General features: G+C 49.5%; 2 protein-coding genes across 5 annotated transcripts in view; both read right to left on the reverse strand.

The window, feature by feature from the left end:
* Positions 1–327: 327 nt before the first annotated feature.
* ALDH4A1 (aldehyde dehydrogenase 4 family member A1) lies at positions 328–11569 on the reverse strand. Of its 2 annotated transcripts, none has more exons than XM_051773428.1 (15): positions 11493–11569; positions 10366–10459; positions 9999–10091; positions 9863–9910; positions 9424–9579; positions 8920–9069; positions 8756–8830; positions 6306–6493; positions 5471–5544; positions 4815–5011; positions 4397–4444; positions 3902–4054; positions 3519–3640; positions 2666–2784; positions 328–1980 (listed from the first exon to the last, which is right to left on the reverse strand). In XM_051773428.1, exons 1-15 carry the CDS (start codon positions 11525–11527, stop codon positions 1868–1870), a joined length of 1665 nt encoding a protein of 554 aa, XP_051629388.1. In that variant the 5' UTR covers positions 11528–11569; the 3' UTR covers positions 328–1867. The 2 variants fall into 2 exon arrangements, with proteins under 2 accessions (XP_051629388.1, XP_051629387.1); XM_051773427.1 differs by lacking the exon at positions 11493–11569 and adding an exon at positions 10561–10586.
* A 6505-nt stretch (positions 11570–18074) lies between these two features.
* The window catches only part of IFFO2 (intermediate filament family orphan 2), a 38257-nt gene continuing 35086 nt past the window's right edge, over positions 18075–21245 (reverse strand). For all 3 annotated transcript variants that reach the window (XM_051773431.1, XM_051773430.1, XM_051773429.1), the window contains 3 exons: positions 19733–19822; positions 18983–19113; positions 18075–18279 (listed from right to left, as the gene is read on the reverse strand). In XM_051773431.1, coding sequence (XP_051629391.1) covers positions 18174–18279; positions 18983–19113; positions 19733–19822 — 327 coding nt within the window. In that variant the 3' untranslated portion in view covers positions 18075–18173. The remainder of the gene's footprint in view (positions 18280–18982; positions 19114–19732; positions 19823–21245) is intronic.

Here is a 21245-nt window from a genome sequence, read left to right on the forward strand (position 1 = left end):
AGAAGCTGTGGCTGCCCCAGCCCTGGAAGTGTCCAAGGCCAGGTTGGATGGGGCTTGGAGCAACCTGGGCTGGTGGAAGGTGTCCCTGCCCATGGCAGGGGGTGGGATGGGCTTTAAGGTCCCTTCTAACCCAAACCATTCTGGGATTCTGAATGAAGCACTTACTTATTGTTTCTGCCTCTTTCTCCCCACACAAGTCTTAGAATGTCTTGGTTTTAGCAGAAAATACAATAGTGGGTTGGTTTTATTTAAAGGTCCCAAGTGCCCATTTGGTTTCACTCTTTATTTGGCAACAATCTGAAGAAATAATTCACGAAACAACATAAAGAGGCTTGTAATTTCTTTTATTGCACATTTTTCTAGCTGAACTAGGATCCACAGGAATTACTGCCACTCCTCCCTGACCTGTACCCTGAGCCTCAGCCCAGGCACGGACTGATATCAATACTGAGATCAATACCTAATGCTTATTACAACAGCCTTAACAGGGTTATCCACTCTATCTGCAAATCCTGCTAATTGAGCAGTTATTAATTGTAGGTGTTAGAAACAAACACATCTGTAAATTAGAACTGATCCTGGGAGGACTCAAGGCCTCGTGTCTCAGATCCCTTTTCCTGTTTATGTTGCAGGTCCCACCGCTGAGTCCTGGCTGATGGAGCAACTGGAGGCCACAAAGGTCAGAACTAACTAAATTTCTAATTTAACTCCTGAACTCAGCAGCTGGCAGAGCCTCAGAGATGGGGCTGTGTCAGAGAGCAGCTCCCCAGGATGAGAGTGGGGTCCTGGACCTCTTGTTGCTGTCCCAGCATCTCCCGCTCCTACTTAAATTCCTCCTAAGGGTGTTGGGGACAGTACATCCACCTGAGCAGCTTGTGCAGGAACATTCCCATGACTGAAACATCTCTGAAGATCTTTCCTTCCAGTGCACACACAAGGATCAGAGCAGTGGGAGCAACCAACAACTTATGGGGATACTGGAGACAGTGTTCCCAGGCCTTGACAGCCAGTAATAAAACAAGGGGACCAAGGAGAGTGTTGCCGCTCCTCTGCCCCATGTCTGAGCCCACCCTGAACTCACCTGACAGGTCTCGTGCAGGCAGTGCCCACTGAGGGCTTTGGAGGGATGGAATAAGGCACTTAAACTTATTTCCAAGCAGCACCACAGCTGCCCTCTCCTGGCACAACCTACCTGCTGCCAAGCTCCCTTCCTGTTTCCCAAATATTCTGAGGGATGGGAGGCTTTGCTCTTGCTCAGGAATGGGGAGAAAACATGACTTAGGGCTCCCACCACACTGATCTGGAGTTTAAAACAAGCCTGGCTTCCCACACCACCTGGGAAGGCTGGTACAGGCAGACCTCAACATCCAGGGATTCCTGCTGGAGGGGGTAAAGGAGGCCTTGGGGACAAAGTGAGGGACCTTGCTTTGTACCAGTGACAGGGAAAGGGCCAACCTCTTAATGCTCGTCTCATGCTCTAATTCCCTCTCAGCCCAGTTGAGAAGGAATTGTGCTGGACTGCTGGGGACGGAAAAAATGGCAGGAAAAGAGAACTGGAGTCCAGGTTTGCCTCTGCAACCACCCCTTAATTAATTAACTAAGCATGCTCACATACCATCACTTAGGTTGGAAAAGACCTTTAAGATCATCAACCCAACACTGCCACGTTCACCACGAAACCACATCCCACACAACTAAGGAAACCAGAAGGCCTTTTGAGTCCACAATCTAATAACAGACCATTTCTGTTCTTTAGAAAGAAAACCTAAGCTGGTCAGGTTAGAGCTCAGTAATTTAAGTGCTCTGTGAGGCTGCAGCTGTGGTTGGGGCTCAGCAGTGCCAGGGCAGGGCTGGGGGCCCCAGGGCATCACTGCATGTAGGAGTAACGCCAGTCCCGCAGGGGCACGTGGGTCTCCTTGACGGCCTGGGGGGACGTCCAGCGCAGGATGTAGTGGGGACCCCCAGGTTTGTCATTGGTGCCTGTGTGGGGAGGGAACAAAGCACTGCTGACCACGAGCACGAGGAAGGACATGCCTGGAGGGACTGATGCCTTAAAATGTGTAGTCTATAAGATTTAAGGATAGCTCATTAGTACTTTTAGCTTGCTAAGTACCTTTGTACAAGATTCCTGAAATGCTGGTTAACGTTCTTTGTTAAGAATTTTAACAAACGAGGGATTTTAATGAGGTGAAGAGTTTTCTATCTGTACAAATGTACTGAGAAAGAGACATAACACCTGACACGACCAAAGCTATTCAGAGGCTTGGAAACTGCTCCAGAAGGCAAGATACTGAGCCAAAGACCAAGAAAGAAGATGAGGAAGATGAAGACAAGGTATCTTTGGGACTTTCACCTCAAATTTGGGAGGTGTGTCAAGGGTGGTACTAAGGGAGGGGCGGTTTTGGAAGGGGGTGTAACAGTATCAGGTAATGCTTTGAACTGTTAATTAGGGAACTAAATGAAAGCAAGAGGCTTTTGTAACTCTGCACCCACGCTTTGGAAGAAATCAGATTCTCGTGCATCCGGGGTCGTAATGATCAAACCTGCCTTCTAAAACCCCCAGATGGAGTCTCAGGGGGTTTCTTTTAGAGCTGATTTTAGGTACTGGGACAGGCAGCTCAGCAGGGCCGTGCAGGGAATCTCCAGGCAGGGCTTTGGGTCTCACCTGAGATTCGGGAGCCTCCGAAGGGCTGCTGGGCCACCACGGCGCCCGTGGACTTGTCGTTGATGTAGAAGTTTCCGGCGGCGTTGCGCAGGAGGCTCCGGGACTCCTCAATGATCCTCCTGGGGAGGGACAGACAAGGCTGCCACAGCCACAGCAAATGCCTCTGGGGGGGCCTCTGCTCCCCTGGAGCCATTAAAACCGGGCAAAAGGCATCTTTGTGTTTCTTTGTGCACGTTTCCAGGACTGCATGTTGTTCTAACACACACTAAAACAGCTCCTGGCTACTTGGAGCTCACTGAAATTATCCCTGTTCCTTAGTTTGTTTCTCCTTCTAAGTTTTATGGCGATAAAATGAAGGTAATTAATTATCTCTCACTGCCCAGAGAAGCTGTGGCTGCCCCAGCCCTGGAAGTGTCCAAGGCCAGGTTGGATGGGGCTTGGAGCAACCTGGGCTAGTGGAAGGTGTCCCTGCCCATGGCAGGGGTGGGATGAGATGGGCTTTAAGGTCCCTTCCAACCCAAAGCATTGCATGATTTTATGATAACTTATGGATGGTCTCTCTTTGAGGTAACACTGCTCTTAGCCCTCCTCTGGCTTGAGGGGAGCTGTGGGTGCACCCTCCCATATGCTCCAAATGTTCCTTTGGGATAGTTTCTTACTGAAAAAAATCATTTTGGGATGAAAAACCACTTTAAAGCTGCCCCCTTCCCTCCTTGACGGGAGGAGGGCTAAGAGCAGCACAAGCATCATGGGAAATGCTTGCTGTCCTCCTTTGGAGAGAGGGAAGATCCGTGGCTCACCCCAGCAGGGAACAGGCAGAGGGATTTTGGGATTTTGGGAATTTGGCACTCACTTCTCCTGGGCGAAGAGCGCCCCCGTGAGGCCGTAAGGCGTCGTGGTATCGATGAGCTCCAGCACCTCCCGGTAGCGCTGCTCGGGGTACACGAACACCGTCAGGATCGGCCCGAAAATCTCCTGTGCAGCCCAACACAAACACCCTCAGTGGGGACAGCACCCGAAAATCTCCTGTGCAGCCCAACAAAAACACCCTCAATGGGGACAGCTGCCCAAAACAAGCAGTGGGTGCTCCACCACCCCGAGTTAAACTGTGATGAAGAGGAATGTCCCTGAAGCAACTTCCCACAGAGCCCTGGGCAGCTCATCACACATCTCACAGGGATTTTGGGATGGGGACCAACGGCCCCTCTCCTGCCCCCTCCCCAAAGGTGCTCTCACCTCTTTCATGATGGGATCCTGGGGGTCTTTGCTCTCCACGATGCACGGCTCCACAAAGTAGCCCACGCTGTCATCGCAGCCGCCCCCGGCCAGGATGGTGAGGTTGGAGGAGTTCTTAGCGTGCTCCAGCCACTTCTTGATCCGTGCGAAGGACTTGGGAAAAGGGAAGAATAAAAAAGGGGGTGGGTTTGGGGGTCTAAAAAGATGTTTGGGTAAATCCTTTCAGGGATATGCTGCTCTTAGTGCTCTTCCAGCTTAGGAGGAGTGGGAGATGGAAATACAGTCCTGAGTGCTCTGAGCCTCACACTCAACAGAATTTCTGAGTGAAATAACCCACTTTACAAGAGGAGCAGTGACTAAGACATGCAACACAGCTGATAATCAGCTCTAACTTATTACCGATGTTCCTATTTTGCTGTAAGTAAAAACCTTGTAACCTCACACTTCTGAGAGCCTGGTGGTGTTACTTTCTTGCACCAGGAGAAGTGAACTCACCTTGTCATCGATCACGGCAGAGAAGAACGTCCCAAAGTCCTGGGTAGGCTGTGGGAAGGCAGAAAGGAGGTGATGCAAATACACACCGTGCCAAAAAGTTAACTCTGAAATGAGAAGGAGCTGAAAATCCCCAAATAACACTTTCCTCTGCTCCAAACACACCTCTGCTCAAGCTCCCCTTTTCAATTAGTCTGCAGGACTCACCACTTCCACAATCCTTCCTGCAGACTCTGGCTACAAGTTAATTTCTAATCACTAAAAAAAAAGCTGAAGGGGGGCGCGGAGGGGCTGTGGTGGGGAGAAGCAGCGGATAAAAAGCCGGTTCAATAGGAATTAGTAGCCAGTTACCGCAGTCTCTAATCCCATCAACCACCCGCTGAGCCGCAAAGCCCTTCAGCTTCCCGGCAGCTCCGCTCACATCTCCCACTTTGATCTTCCCGTGCTCCTCCAGCAGCTTCTCTTTGATCTGGGGCCACAGCGAGTCGGGGGCGTAGAGGCGGGAGCAGGCCGAGCACTTCTGGCCGCCGTACTCGAAGGCCGAGCGCAGGGTCCCGTTCACCACACTGCCCACGTCGGCCGAGCTGTGCACCACGTGGAAGTTCTTCCCGCCGCACTCTGGGCACCGAGAAGGGAGCAAAACGGGAGAGGGAGGAGTCGTCAGGGGTGTGACAGCTCCAAGAAGCACCAGGACTCTTGTGCTCACCCTGCCTGGTCCACGGTTCCTCAGGGAACAGGGAGTGCCACGATCCCCAGAGCACAGCCTAGAGCTCATGGAGCTGGAACAGGCTTAGAAAACTATTGGAAAAAGCACCAGCCCAAGTTCCCAAACTTTGCACGGAGGCTGTGCAGCCCCAGAGCACCACTACCCCCCACCCAAGTGCCAGCTCCACACCATTAAAGCCCATCCTTTGTTGGTGCCATAACTCCTCTAAATATCCGGAAATTTACTGTGTCCTCTGCTCCCAAGGAGAGGAATCCTGACCCTCACTTTAGTTTCTCCCCAAGTAGAGGAGAAACTGGACCCCCCCATCCCTGCATGGCCTCCTCTAAAACGGTGGAAGAACTGGCAGTTACCTCCAGCCAGGCGTGGGAAATTGCGGTAGCGATCCAGGTTTTGGGACACCTGCTTCCAGAGCCGCTTGAAAGTCCTGGAAGAGGAAGGAGATGCTGGTTAGTGCACTTTTGCCTTTGCACACAGGGATGGCACTCGGAAAAGCCCCTGATGAAGGGCCACCCGCAAAAGAAGGGATGCCCTACAAGAGGAAGAGGAGATGTTGGGAATGAAACTGCAAATATCAAAGCAAAGGCTCTACACAACAACTCCATAGTTTTAAAAATAAACTGTTGCAGTGTCACAGGGAAAAGCATCTGGCAGAAGTTTCTTTTCCTCCCCTTTCCCCCCTTCCTTTTGGTCCTTACTGTGACAAACCTCTTGGCTGGAAAACAATAAAAATGCAAATGACCTCCCATCAGGAGGCACAGCCACTAATACTAATCTATGAGCTTCCCACCTTTCCAGCCCCATGCTCATCTGAGCATGTCCTTGCTGGGGGAGCAGGATCCCTGGATGTAACAGCCCGTGGAGACTGCCAGGGCCCTCAGCATCACCAGCTCAGCATCACTGACACCCCATGGCACTTGGCCACAGCCCAGGGCTGCAAATCCACCCCGAGCAGCACCGTTTGTTGAGCCAAGTCACAGCATCAAGTCTGGCTATTCCTGTGCCTTGAGTGACAAGAAAACCCGGTTTAGACACTTTTTTCACCTGTTTGAAACCCTATTTTAATTCTAGCATATAATAATGGAGAGTTATCTGTGTCTGCCCTACTCAAACCTGCTCTGTGAGTTCAAAGGACTGCCAAAGGAGCACCCAGCCCCTCTCCCCCTGCCACCCCCCTTCCCAACCTACGGCACACTCCCAGTGAAGTTGAGCCCACAGAAGTGCTCGGAGCTGGTGACAGTGTCCCCAAACTCAGGCCCATCCGCCGGCACAAACTGCACCACGTTGGGGGGCAGCCCGGCCTCCAGGAGGATCTTGTACACAGCGTAGCTGGAGAGCAGGGCAGTGTCACTGGGCTTCCACAGCACCACGTTTCCCTGGGGACAGGATAACAACAGCCATGAGAAATGCTTCAATTCCATGGAACACGCCTGTCCCGCAGCGGGTGAGACAGAGCGAGGGCACCTTGGGGTCACTCACAACCACCTCTACCACATCACTGGTTTTGGAAAGGACTGTGACCACCCTGGTCAGCTGAAGGCACAAAACTCCCCTTCATGCCACTGGCTTGCTGTGCCAGCCTTCAACACCCTCCCTGCCCAGGGATGAGTTTTGCCTTCCCTAAGAGGAGCTGGAAACACAGACCTGGTTTATGTCTCAGGAAAAGGGACGACGCTGCCAAGAAATGTGCTATGATGTCACCAGTGCTGCCACCAGGTTTGGGCCCGACCCAGTAGGTGTTTGTGCCAGGCAGAGCAGTGAAACCAGACCTCAGGCCAGGATTGAATGTGCACAAGGAAACAGTACAGTGGGCTGGAAAACACCGGTGGGGACCCCCCACTCCTTTGGCTTGGCACCAGCGTCCTCCCTGCAGCTCCAGGCATGGGCACGGGGGGCCCAGGGACTGCCCTGTGTCCCTGTCACACTGCTGGGCCCCCCTGCATGGGGCCACAGCCCCAGGGGAGCATGAGGGGGATTTTTAGACTTTGTCTTGACCAGGCTTCTGCCAGGGACTGGTCGTGCAGGCACAGCTCCTTCCTGGGCCCCTTTAATTCTTCCACTCCAAACAGTGAGAAAACTAAATCACACTCAGTAAAACTCTCCAGGCAACTGGGAAATCTACCCCAGGCCATGACTGGAGACAATCCCAGCAGCCTGGATTCCAGAGTGGAGCAGTGACTGCTCCGATCCCGAGGAAATCCTGTTCCCGACGCTGCAATAGCAGTAACTGCATTGATCTCTCCAGCTATTAAAGCAAGAGATACGTTTAAACCCCTGGGAAGAGCACTGTGGTGGCTGAAACACTGGGGCTCTAATTAACATCTCCCTATTAAGTACCATTTTCTCCTAAATTTAATTCCAGGTACCACCTGCCACTGAGCTTTTCAAGTCACCTGCTGGTGCCCTGCTCCCTTCTGCTCCTGCCCCAGGGAGAGCAGGGGGATTCCATCACCTGCTGCATCCCCATGGGAATTCATTGTCACACTCGAGGAGAGAGTGCTGGAGGCACTGCAGAATGCAGACCTTCATTCAGACCTGCCAGCACAGGCTCACCCCATCCCAGCACAGCTCATCCGCTCTGGGATGAGCTTATCACCAAATTTCCCAATGCCAAAGACCTCCATGGAATCCTGGGATGGGAGAAATGACCTCCCTCCTCCAGAAAACTTCCCAGCTCTGTGTTAGCTTCACCCTCTTCCTTGTTCTCCCCATTCCTCCCCTACAAAAGCAACAGGTTCAAATGCTTCACCTCAAATATGGGTTTAAATGTGACATTTGCAAATTAAAAGCTTGGTGTTCTCCAGTCTCTTCCACCTCCAACTGTTGCTGGAGGGCCTGTCTTTGGGGCCAGCAGGAAATCTGAGCCTAATTAATAAAGAGCTTAGGATAATTTGTGGTTTGGGGTTTTTTTCAGTGCAATAATAAGTTACTGAATCCCAGCCCAAATTCACCAGTCTCTCCCCAAAATCCACCCTGCAAATGCAGGTATTCCTGAGCTCCAGGTGGTGGGACACATATAGAGATTATTTTTACCAGTACTTTGACTTTTCGGACCATCTTTCATGTCCATGGGGATCTCCTGTCTCCCAGTTCAGAGCTAAATGCCAGGGCCACGACCTGCCCTCTCCTACCTTCACCCCATCATACCCGAAAAGCAGCGTCCAAGGGGAATCTGGGCAGATACAAAGTGGTTACACTTTCCTGTCCTGACAGCGCCCCAAAGGCCCATTCACAGGACAAGCATCAGGCAAGAAAACAAACCCTCTCTTCGTATTTCTTCCCTTCTTTGGATCCAAAATCCAGGCTGGGAGTGAAAACACACTTGGCTTAAAAATTAAAACCCCGGGAGAGCATGTTTGGGCAGTTCCTGGAAACGCCATCACACCTGTCCAATGAAAATGTGGCCACTGGGATGACTTATCATAATTAAAGATGTCTGAGTCTAATTGCTGATTGAATTCAAAGGGAATTCAGAGCAGGACCCCACGTGTGTCCTACTGACACGGGGAGGCTTAAATTCTTTTCTTGCAGATCCCGGAGCAGCCAAACCACAGTCTGAGAGACCAGATCCCTCTCCCAGCCTTTCTCCAGACCGTCCTCTCCCTCTCTGGCTCTCCCCGGACACCCCCAACACTCACCATCAGTGCTGGAGCTCCTGCCAGGTTGCCCCCGATGGCCGTGAAGTTGAAGGGAGACACGGCAGCCACGAAACCCTGCGGGGGAGGAAAGGAACCAGTAGGAGCCACCACACCCCAGTTTGGGACAAAAAGGGGAAGTGCAGCAGGTGGGAGCCCTCCCTCACCTCCAGCCCCCGGTACACCATGCTGTTGGTGCTCACGTCCACGCTCAGGGGCTGGCTCTGCTCCAGCTCCAGCGCGTACTTGGCGTTGAAGCGGAAGAAGTCGATGAGCTCCGCAGCGGCATCGATCTCCGCCTGGATCACGGTCTTGCCCTGCCAGGAGAGGCCCCAGACAATGAAGGCACGGAGGGGGGAGGGGGATGCAGCACGGCCAGGTGAGCTCTGTGGGATGCCTCTCACACAGGAGCTGTGCTCAGCTCCCAGAGATGTGGCCCCTACAAGCCCTCACCAACTGATCCTGTTCCCAGGGTGCCTGGCTCCCAGCTTCACCTTCCTCCTTTCTCAGCAGAGCAAGGATCACTCTGTATTCCCTCACATCTTCAGCCATTCCCACGGCCAAAAAATACCTTTGCAGCTCTGCCTGCCCTACTTCCCTGATTCCCAGCTCCCCAGATTCTCTCCTGTTCACCCCAGCTATCCACCAGGTCCCTCCGGTATCCCCCATACCTGCCCAATCATAGTTTTGGCCAGCACTTCTGCTCGCCTGGGGCCACTCAGCATGTCAGCTGCCTTCAGGAAGATCTGGGCTCGGTCCTGGACAGGTTTCAGGTCCCATTCCTTCCTCACTGCCAAGGCAGCATTAATGGCTTTGTTAATAAGCTCCTGCAGAAAAAAGGGGAAAGGTAACGAGGAGGAACCCACCACCAGGGCAGAAGAGAAAGCGAGGGGTCACTCACCCCCAGGTACAAACCCCAGCAGCCACTGCCCCATCACAGTCCCAAATCTGGAGCTCCTGGTATGGACTTGTTCCAGATCCCTGGGACTTGGAAAACCAACAGCTGCCTCTGGAGCCTCCCAGCTCACAAATGAACAGTGATTTGTATCTCACACAGGCAAAATACTGCTGCTTCCCCCTAGAGAAGGGAGGACAGCGAGATGTGCTCACCTTGCCGGCGTAGCAGAACTTGGCCACCTTGTGCGTATGGTTAAAGGGCTGAAAAGAGAAGAAAAGCCTCCACAGGTACCAGTCCAACAGCTCCTCCTTCCAGAGCGCCCCCTGCTCTGCTCTCCCCCAGACTCACCGAGAGCTGGTACCGCACGGTCGGTGTCCAAACCTCCTCCCCCCCGATCACACACGGGATCTCCTCGGTCTTGCCCTTCAGGTCAGCGAGGGCCTGAGCAAAGGCAGGAGAGCACAGCGGTGGGAGCAGCATCCAGCTGCCCTCCCTCTCCATCTATCCTCCTCATCACCCCACGAGCAAAGGGAACCTGGGAACAGGCTTCCTTTGGTCCCCTGGGTGTGGGGCATCCATGGGCTGGAGACAGGAGTCACAACTGTCTCCAAAGGGAATGAGCTGGAACCAGGCAGGATGGGGCTTCCCCCCCCAGGAAGAGCCTGGAGCAGCACAACCCAGGCCCTTCCAGCCCCCCAAAATCCAGCAGTGGTACCTTTTGGAGCACTGCTCGCTCGGGGCTCCCAGGTTTAAACTCGAGGATCGGCTCGTTGGTCACCTGGATGGCCGAGTGGTGCTGACATCTCCGCCTGCAGGAGGAGCAGGAATCCCTCCAGGTCCCTGCTTCCCAACAGCCCAGTAACACCTTCATCCTAGTCTCCCCGGCCACACCAGTCCCGTGGTATCCCACCTGTGCCCCATTGCACCCGTGGGATGATGATGCCAGAGCCGGGAACTGAGCCTGGACATCGCCCCCGGCCACACATCCCTTCTCCTCACTATGGAAAAACTGCTGGAAAAGGCATTTCTAAGGCACGAGGTGCAGGGTGAGCTCCGAATCGATCTGGCTTGCTCCAACATCCCAACACTCCGCCAGCTCCCGGCAAAGGCCAGGGGGCAAAAGCCGGCCTGGCATCTCTGACCCCGCCCCAAGCAGAGCTGGACCTTGGCAGCTTCCCAACCCCACCGGGCGTTAAGTTGCCCAGCTCAGCGATAATGTCCACAAAAAGAGGGAAAAGGGGAAAAGGGGGAGAGTGTGAAGGGAAAAGAGGAGGAAAACAAGGGGAGAAAGGGGGGTAAACTAGGGAAAATGGGGGAAACAAGGGGGAAAAGAGAAAACGAGGAAAAGGGGGAAACCAAAGGGGGAAAAGGGAAAAACAAGGGGGAAAAGGGGAAAGCCAAGGGGAAAAGGGGAGAAACAAGGAGGGAAAGGGAGGAAAACGGGAGGGAAAGAGGGAAAACAAGGGAAAAGCGGGTGAAAACGGGGAAAAACGAAAAAGAAGAGGTAAACTGAGGAAAACAGGTGAAAAGGGGGAAAAGGGGGAAAACAAGGCGGGGCGAAGGGGGAAACAGGGGGAAACAGATGGAAAACAAGGGGAAACAATGGTTGGAAGCGCCTGCGGTTGGCAGCGGGATGATTCCCGGCCAGAGGGGGGATGGAAGGGCCGGCAGAGCAGCCCGAGCGGACTCCGAGCCCGCACCCCGCGGGGCTCCCACTCCGCCACGCGCGGGGACACGGCCAGAAGGGGCTCGAGAGGGCTGCGGGGACCGGGGCTTTTCCCGGGCAGGGGATCGGAGGGTGGGAGCGGAAGGTGGAAGGCAGGGCCGGGACCCCGCACTCACCCGCGGCCCCGCAGCGCCCGCAGACCCCGCCACATCCCGGCCCCGCCGCGCTGCCCGCCGGCCGCCACCAACCACCGTGGGGGCGGCGGGGCGGGGACAAAACCATTCGTTACACAATAAATTCAAAGAGGGGCGGGTAAAGGGGTTCTGGCAGAGAGGCCCCATACCCGCCCTGGCCGTGCGTGGGGCTGCCGGTGATGCCCCCCCGAGCGGGGCGGGAAGGGGGTGTCCCCCCGCGTGCTCCCCCCCGCGCGGCGGTGGTTGCGCCCGGCCCGGGGGGCGGTGGCGCGGCAGCACGCGGGAGGGGGCGGGGCGTGGGAAGGAGCCAAAAACGATTAAAAGAAGAGGAATAATGAAAAAAAACAACAACGAAAAGCACCTCGAGGCGAAGGAGAGGCTGTGCCCGGGCGCGGGGCTCGGCGGGTGCCGGCTCCGGGAGTGGGGAGAGAGAGAAAAGAAACTTAAAGCCCCTTTGGGAATGAAAATTACCTAAAAGGGGGGGGGGATTTTAACTCAAGGGGAATTTTAACCCAAAATGGGGGCCTGGGTTGGGCACGGGACTTGAAGGAGGTTGAGGTGTGCAGAGGGTATTTTTATTTCCAATGAGAGGCATGTTTTAAGCTGAAAGAACCTAATTTTGAGGGGAGTTTGGGCTATTTTAAGACCCCAAATCACCTGGGCTGGGGGGTTTTAGGGAGCGAGGATGATCCCTTTCTCCTCAGACCCAAATACTTTCACTTTCAGGATGTTTTCCACCCCAAGAATTAACACACAGAGCCATTAACCAGGAGTTTGGTGTTTATTTTATAGTTTTTTGTGTTTTCCTCATCACCAGAAAACAACTGGGACCCGTTTCATCGACAAGTTCCCACCCTGCCTTCGCACAGAGAAGCCCGTGGGGGTCTGGCACTGAGAGATGAACCAGGACGGAGGGATGGAGATGGGATGGGGACCTGGAGCAGAGCGTGGAGAGCCGGCCAGCAGACCTGGGAGGGCTCGTGGGGTTGGTTTTGGCACTAAAATAGGAAAAACGGAGCAAATCTGCTGAACTCAGAGGAGGGCAAACAGTCCTGGCTCTCCCTGTGGGTGTTTTCGGGCTCCTGATGACAAGGATTCGATTTTTGAAGCGTTTAATGGTCCAAAATCCATCAGCAGCAGGTTTGTCTTGTACCATTTGGTCTCCCCAGCACAGCCTTCCAGCCACATCCTGACTCCAGAGTGTGGGAGCTGGTTCATCCTTTGGCCTTCCCCTGCCACAGCTCAAATAGCATCACCAGTCCAGTCTTTTTTCTTTAAAATTAGCTAATATACAGAATATAAAGCACAATATTTACAAGTGGACGGTATCCAGGGGCATTTCCACACGGATCAGTAGTCTGTTGTCATGGGTATAAAAGAAATTCATACGTGACCTAAGAGGAACTGACAAGAAGTGACACAGCACGAGGGAAGAGTCATCAATACCCTCCACTCCAGTACGATAAATAATAAATAATCATTTTTGGCAGAACGTAGCTACGTACACTTTACTCACAGTAAGGTGTTTTAAGGACTGAATTGTGTGTCTTTTGGTGAAACCACAAGAAGTGTGTTTAGTGACCAGGATTTAATCATCCTCAACCCTTTCTGATAAAACAGAAATTTAGGATTTTGGGGGTCAACAGCCTGGGCAGCCCCACTGGGTTTGTAGCAATGTGGTCCTGGGTGTTCTGCCACAGGAATGACACAGGTTTGAAGCCACCCCAGGGGTTTTTTTAAGCATTATCATTATTTACCACAAAAATGGAGGTGGCCAGACCCAAAAGCACCACTTTCAGAAGTGCTTCACTGTTGGAGTGCCTCAAATCAGGAGGGAATTGTGATTTCTACAATCAAGTACCCATTTCTTAAACACAGTTTGTTGCTTCTTCAAAAGAGAAGCTCTGAAAAGCTCCTGCAAATGCAGAAGGGTCTGAAGACACTGAACTACACACAAAAACAGACAAAAAGAAAGAATCAAGTGTTTCTTCACTACTCTGCCAAAGGCTTGTTCAAGCCCTCAGTGTTCCCCCTCCAGGGGAGAGGGGCTGGGACTTCATTCCCATGAGGAATGTGGCAGGCAGTGCTTCCAGCTCACCTCTAATCCCAAGGTTATTAACACCAGGACAACACTTGTTGCCTCACTGGATAACTTTGTTTCTCACTTAAAACTCCAACTGACACAAGTTACATTCCACTAACAGCTTAAAATCAAACATTTGGGCAACAACACTAAAGGCAAAGCATTCAAAAACCTGTGTGTTCCCCTGCAACCAATCCTGGACCAGTGCAAAAGAATAAAAATCCTGAAATCCTAAAGCAAAAAAGTGGAAAATCCTCATCGGGGTGTTCCTACACCATGGAAGCACTAAGATGTCTTAATTTGGGATAAATCACTACTTAAACATTCAGCTCTAAAATGAAGCACTCTCAAACATGAAACAGAGCCTTCCCAGTGCTGCAGTTCTTCCAACACAAACATCCTTCCCCGTTTTCCCAGAGCCAAGGGAAACACCAGGACGTGGCTCTGTGAGCACCCACCAACTGCCGTGGCTTTTCCCCAGTCAGGCCTGGATCCAGGAGCCAACTCGTGTTTTTGCTGGCAGAAATGATTATGGAAATAAAAATTAATATAATCTCATTTTAGAAGCAGCTTTGGATCCATATTCAGGCACAATTCAGATCTGTCATTTTGTTTCATTGAGTTAATCCAAATTTATACAGGAAGTTAAATATAATTTGTTTTCCAGCCTGGCAGAACACAAACCCAGGCTGGGGATGACTTTTGTCCTGGGATTTAGGGGCGCAAATGGAGGCCTTGACCCTTTCCAGCAGGATCCTCACAATCAGGGGAAGGGAATAAAATCACAGGGAAAAGCAATAATTCTGCAGTGGCAGAAAGGCTGTTAAACTGCTGTTTTCTCCCCAAGGAAGCGACAGGTAAGTGCTCCACAGTTCCCATTGTTTCCATGCTTGGGAATTTGGGAGTCCCATCAGAGTAGAAGAGACTTCACATGGGAATAATTGCATTTTCTAACAGAATTCTGTTTGCACTTTAAAAACCTCTAATAAAAATAGAATATATACTGTGTTTTTATAAATAGATTACACATTTAGCTTAGATGAGTTTCATTACATTCCCTCCCAACACATATCTTTTTTAAAGTAATTTTGTTTTTTTCATTGTGTGAACTAATATGAGCATCACTAAGTCTTTGAAAAAAATGTTTGTGCCACATTAAAACATTTGTACCACATCATTCTTTGGACATTTTTGAACATGCATCCACAAACTGCCATGTGTTTACTGAAAACATTTTTGTACAAACCCATTTTAGGAATTTGATCTATTATTACACTGCTAATGAGCAAAAAAATTTGCTTCCTTGAAATCCCCTTTTTAAAAAATGAGAAACAATGAGGAGGATTTTCTGATTGTAAGTCTAAAAAAGTGTCAATATGACACCGTATTAAGAATAGAAAACAAAAATAAAGTATTTACAGCTTTACAAAGGAAAAAGAAAGAGGTCATCCAAATCATTTCCAGCATTTTCACAATTAATTGGTTTTTTTCTGGCAAGCTTTTGATCTGGTTTTTAGAGTGGTGATACACACACAGAGCAGGACTAGCTGGACACTAAACCAATGACCTCCCAGGAAAACTATCAAGGATCAACCCCTGTAACTCCCAAGTGGTTGATCCAGCCTAAATGAAAATAAACCCCCAATCCCAAGTATGAAAACACCTTTTCTTCTTTAAAAAGGGATTATATATGGATATAAGAAACAGACACCACCAACCATGGGAATCTACTGTCCTACACATCACCATCATCCACATGATTCCTAAACCCTCTACTACAGCCCCACACCCCCTACACCGACCCTACTACAGGTGCTCCTCGGCACTGTGCCTGTGGGTAACTGGAGTTTACACCTGAATTCCTGCTTCCTCACTGTCCAACTGAGGATATTCCCATTTTCCCCACCCTCAACACACCAGCTCCTAGTTTTGGGAACACCCAGCCTTCCCTGTGAGGACTCTTGAGTTTTAAAGAAAAATAACAACCTCACCCCAAACCAGCAGCAAATCCCGATGGCCCTTACAAGTGCTGGATTTTCCAGTGCCAAGGAGCATTCCCTAACTTCCCTAATTGAGGGGAGCCAAAGGCAACCTCCAGGGTTCACTGTGCAAGGACAGCTGAGCAAAGCCTCCCCCACAGTCACTAAAGCAACACAGACATCCAGCTTTGGCAGAGCTTCCTTGGCCTCAGGACAAACTCCTCAGTAGCAGCTGAAGTTCAAACAGGCTTGAAAACCTTAAAATTGCTGATTTACAACATGCAGTCCCAGCCCCCTCAAAAAATACTCCCTCTGCAGCCTCCCACCCACCCCCCAGCTTTCAGCCCCATGAACATGACATTTACCACTTTGGCCACCTAAGGAATAACTGGAATGAGCACTTTGGAAAAAAGGTTTCTCTTCCAGAGAAAAGTTATCTACATTTACAGGCTTTGGAAAGCCCCTCCCCCACACCACAGGACCCAAGGAGTTGCTAACTACTCTGTGAGTAATTGCACTGAGTATTTCCATCAGTAAGGACACCACAAGAACATCCTTGGATCTACTTTCACGGGCAGAAGTCGTCAGCTGAGGATGGTACCCTCCACATTGTGGATCCAGATGGATCATCCCAGTCCTCCTCCCCACTCTGAAAAACACAGGGAGCCCATTTAGATCCACATGGCCTAAAGGCACCACCATTCCAAGCAGAAGATGGATCTGAGGGTGACGAACTCCAGGCAGCAACACAGGAAACTCAAAGGAGAAAACATTCCTGTATCCACAGTTCCAGTGCAACAGAAACCCTCAGGTGCTGCCCCTCTCCATGGCCACACAAGACAGAGCAATTGCTGCCCAGGAATGAGCCATTTTCCAAGACACTTGTGCTCTTAATGGAATTAAACAACATTGATCTATACTGGCTGTTTGCTTACTATGCAACTCCACTGATCCCAGATCAATACACCAGAGAGGCTTGGAAATGATACTCAGGAAGCGACAAAGATTGGCCAGTTTACCTTTCCACAACACTGAGAGGGTGCTTAAATCAAGATTTTCCCTGTCCAGTCCTAGCACTGCTCCTACACAGCAGTTTCTAAGCTTCCTGGCAGGAAAAGCAAATACATTTGGTGTTTACTCCAAGTCTTACAACCACTAGTTAAGTCCAGAGTTAGCTTTAGGCAGTATGAACTACTCTTTCAGTCTTGGTCTAAAAACAAAGAAAAAATTATTGGCTGAGGTTTATACCCTGTTTTTACCTGGCTGAGGTGCTACAATTCCCATTATAACCATGAACAGATTAATGATGCCAGAGTTTCCTCCACCACCACCAAGGGATCCGACTTTCGATGCTGCTTCTCCTGGGTAAAAATACAGAGCCAAGGTCTTCCTACTTTCTCACAGAGAAAGCACATGGCTGTTCCTCCCTAATTCCAGGGCAGCAGCAGCCTAGGATTCAGTTCACTATGCCCTAAAAAGGATTACAGTGTTTCCGTTCAGCTTCCCTGAAGAACAGTGGTCTGCAACTCTCCCAGTCTCATGTCTCCAGCCTCCATGTATATCAGTTTATCCCGGTGCTTCAACTCTAAACATCATGAAAGCAGCATAAAATGGAGTTATCTCCCTGTCAGCAACAGAAGATTTGCAAACACCAAAAAAAAACCTGAAAAAAGACACAAACCAATACGGAACCGAAGGGCTGATTCCCCTCCTGATCCAACCATTGGAAACAAAGGCATTGTAATATGACATTCCACCTCGAAAGAAGCTCTACAGACAACTAAGTGTGCAAATGTGGGTTTAGCTTTCCTTTTCCCAAGAGATAACTGTAGCCCAGCAGGGACCAAACATTCCATATAAATAAGGCGAGCATTTTTTGTTTTTGCATAGTAGTTTATCAGTGATAGTCCCCCCCACTGACACCTCCTTTGTCCACCTGCTTTGCCACCGAGCTGAGACCTGTTTCTCCAGGTCCTGGAGTCCAGCAGAAAGCCTGGACACGTCTCAAAGGCTCCTTCACCCCCAAAGATGGAATGAAGAAACTCCTTTTAATCTTGTAGAGCTGCTTACTGCTAAGAGCTGTCCCTAAACCTGCTGTTATTTTTAAATGTTAGCTCAATTTGGAGGCAATTCTTTTTTTGTGCCAGACATTGGTGATTGCACCAGAATTGTCTTGGGTTTGCTGCTCTTTTTGCCAGTTTTCCTTTTGCCCATCAGTGCAGCAGCTCAATAAAACCAGCAGCTTGTTGAAGTACCCAGAGCCTTTGCAGCACCATTCTCTGCTGCTTCCAGCTTTGTATTTTTTAAACAATGTATTTTATAAAAACACCTGCTAATAATATTCCACTGGAGCTCAAAGTGGCTCAGCTTGGGGCAAAGGCACAATTAAAACCCCGTGTTCTCTTACAGGACTCTGCATTTATGGTTTGTAGAACAATAGAAATTTACAGCACCAATCCTTGGGTGGGGTGGGGATGCGTGTAGGAATGAGTCCTTAGAGACTTGCAAGGGCTTGCAAGTCTTTCATCTTTCCTCCATCAATGTGTTGGGTTTGAATCTTTTCTTCCATCTTCGCCTTCACCAAAATGCTCCAACTTTGTATCAGCTGACCATGGGCTCCACATCCGTTTCTCTGTCCAAATCATCCTGAATTTCATCTGTGTTTCCTGAGTCACTGCTGGCTACAGAGCTGGGAGATGGAGAATTCCTGCAGAAAAATGCACAGAAAGGTTCAGATAAAAAAATTAAATACCCATGACAGAAGGAAAAAAGAGAATGTTTAAAGAAAATAGTCACTTTCACTTCCCAAAACTATTTAAAAAAGCACTTTTTAACATTAAATATTTGGTTTACAGTAAATACCAACAGTAAAATTAAGTTGCCACCCCACTTATCTCCTATACAAACAAACATAAAGGCTGCCATAGGGTTACTGATGGAGAAATGGAAAGTAAGTCTCTTAACAGAGACTCTCATCATCCCTAATATGTGCAGTCTTAAAAATTGAAAGTTTATCATCTTATTCTACTGGGCATGAGCAAGAGATAAGAAAAATCCCTCATAGTCTAAGGTTCTTAACACATGAGAAGATTAAAACCCGAGTTCTTCATGTAAGTCCACAGTCAAGATTTAATTTGGGCTTTTAAGAGTTCTAAATCTAAGATGTTAAGACTAAAAGTTAGAGATCCCTGTTCTTACCAATAGGTGCCAAATCCTTAAAGGTGGCACAATGTGTAGGACCCTACATACTCTTACAGGCTCCCTTTAAAGCTGATACTTGACCCTGAACAAAACAAGATTATCCAAAGGACAAAGAGACAAAATGATACTGTTGCCTTTAAACTTGGCAGGAACCCAGAGGGAAATAAATTCCTGAAGCCCCCCCAGGCAGAGGGGTAATGCCTTGTTACCTGTCAGCTGAGCCTTTGATGAGCCTCCGACAGGTTTCCATTTGGACATCCAGGCCCCTTTTCATGCTGCACATTTCCATATATTCATGAAGGTGGCGATTCATGTCACTCTTGGCTGTGGCTAATTCCAGCTGCAAAAGGAAGGGAAAATAATCAGCCTAAAGTTGAGTGGCAGCTCTTCCCAGTTTCAGTCCATTTTCCATACTGGTGGGGATGCTACAGCTCCCAGAGCCAGGCCAAAACAAACCCATAATATACATTTAATCTCACTGTTCCTTATTGCCAATGTATTCCTCAGCTCGTGAAGTGCAATCAGGGCTTCACACTGGTTTTTAAACAGCCCTACAGCTTTTTTCTGCTGCTTGGCATCTTGTTTGTCAACATGCAGTAATTAATGAAAGCATATTGTAGGCAGGGCAAGGATTTTGAGAAGTTACAGCTTGCAACCTGTGAAACATTTTCCAGGTTGAGGGTGGATATACAAGACAAAGAGGGGAAAAAGAATAACAGTGTGTTTTATTCCCTTTGTTCTGAAGGTTCTGTCTCTACCAGCCTCAGATTTATGCTCAGTGCTAAAGTATGGAGCATTAATGGTATAAAGAAAATCCCCAGGGGATGTCAGAGGGAAATGCCTTTGCATTCTTAGATATATAGACATTCCTCTTTCCCTCTGGGATACACCAGAGCAGAACACCGGGCATGTCTGCATCCATTAGGAACAATTTCTATTGTCATGATCCCCTTCCTTACCTCTATCTGCCCTATTGTTTCTTGGTATTCCTTGTCTCTTGTTTTAAAGAAAGACTCTGTTTCATGGATCAGGTTTCCCAGGTTTTCTTCCTGCAGGGGGGAAAGGAGGACACAAAGAATCAGCAAGGAACAACAAAGACTTCAGGACTGAAGATTTTATTTAAGCTCACTTAGAAATGCAGGTCATGCTCTTTCATGCAAAGATTTCTTAAAGACATTTTCACACAGAGAAGGAATATTCTGCTTCTTCAAACTGGAATACTGGGAAACACATTTTTGTGCCACGACCACGGCTTTGGACACACAAAGATAAAGTCTGATCAAGGCTCCAGCAATTAAACCCATATACCTAGTGCATTCCAAAGCACCAAACCCAAGGATTTTCCTCAGCTTTTCACAGTCTGATCACACTTGGACAGACTGTAGCTGCTCTCCAGCCATGAAACTAAATTTTTCCTTCCATTGACCACATTGCTACTTACAGCTTTGCACTGGAATTCTCATTTTCCAATGACATATTATTACTCTCCAGCACCTCACAGGTATGCTCAGCACGCACTGCTTCCCATTGAAATTCCTCCCTGCACTGCTGGATAAAGCCAGTTCACTCCTGGGGAAATACTACACCCAGGACCAAATGCTGTCCCAAAGGAAACCTCCTGCTCCTGGATCATCACTGCTCTGCACTGACAGTACAGTCTGTACTACAAAACACAGACCTGGTTTGTCCTGTCACAAAGAGAATGTCATTTTTCTCTCTTTCAGGTTATTACCTGCCTCTGTATTCCACAAAAAAATTATCATCAATTTAATGCAACTGCACTGATGGGTGTTAATTATGTTTCCATCCTCTGGCCACATTTGTGACAGATTTATTGGGATCGTTCCTGGTACCAACACCAGGCTATCCAGCCTGGAGTTACAAGAATCATTGCACTGATCCTTTTATATTCAGAAGAGCTTTAAGGAGGAAGGTCATAAAAGAAGGTGGTGAGGGCAGCATGTAAGAACTTGAAAGGAATAAAGCCCATGGAAGGAAGATTCAGGCATGTAAAGCACATGTTAAAGACCAGGCACAGCCGGAGCAGTCTTTATTCTGAATTTCCATCTACAAGCAAAATCTACCCTTTCCTTGTATAATTTTCATTTAGAAGGATTTAAGCTTCTTAAAATCTTTAGAGTTTCCGCACATAAGGCTGGGCTCGGCCCCATCCCTGTGATAGCTCAGACAGCACAGGGCTCTATGCAAATCAGCCTGTCACTAATTCCAGCACAGGCTCCACATTATCACTGCCACTCTCCCCGCTTTCCACAGCTCCAGCACTTCCCCTAATCTCTGCAGTCTCCGAGTGTACAGCTGGTCACAAACGAGAGATGTATCATTAACACACCCCGGCAGGCACCACCAGACAATATTCCTGAGACTGCTGCCTCAGCACCTCCACACCCCAGTGCTGATGGAAGGCTGCAGGATTATTTCTCACCTCCCACCACTGTGCTACTCAGTAATGAA

Source organism: Manacus candei, unplaced genomic scaffold (assembly GCF_025592945.1).
Source record: "Manacus candei isolate 608988 ecotype Guabito, Panama unplaced genomic scaffold, ASM2559294v1 h1tg000169l, whole genome shotgun sequence".
Lineage (NCBI taxonomy): Eukaryota > Metazoa > Chordata > Aves > Passeriformes > Pipridae > Manacus > Manacus candei.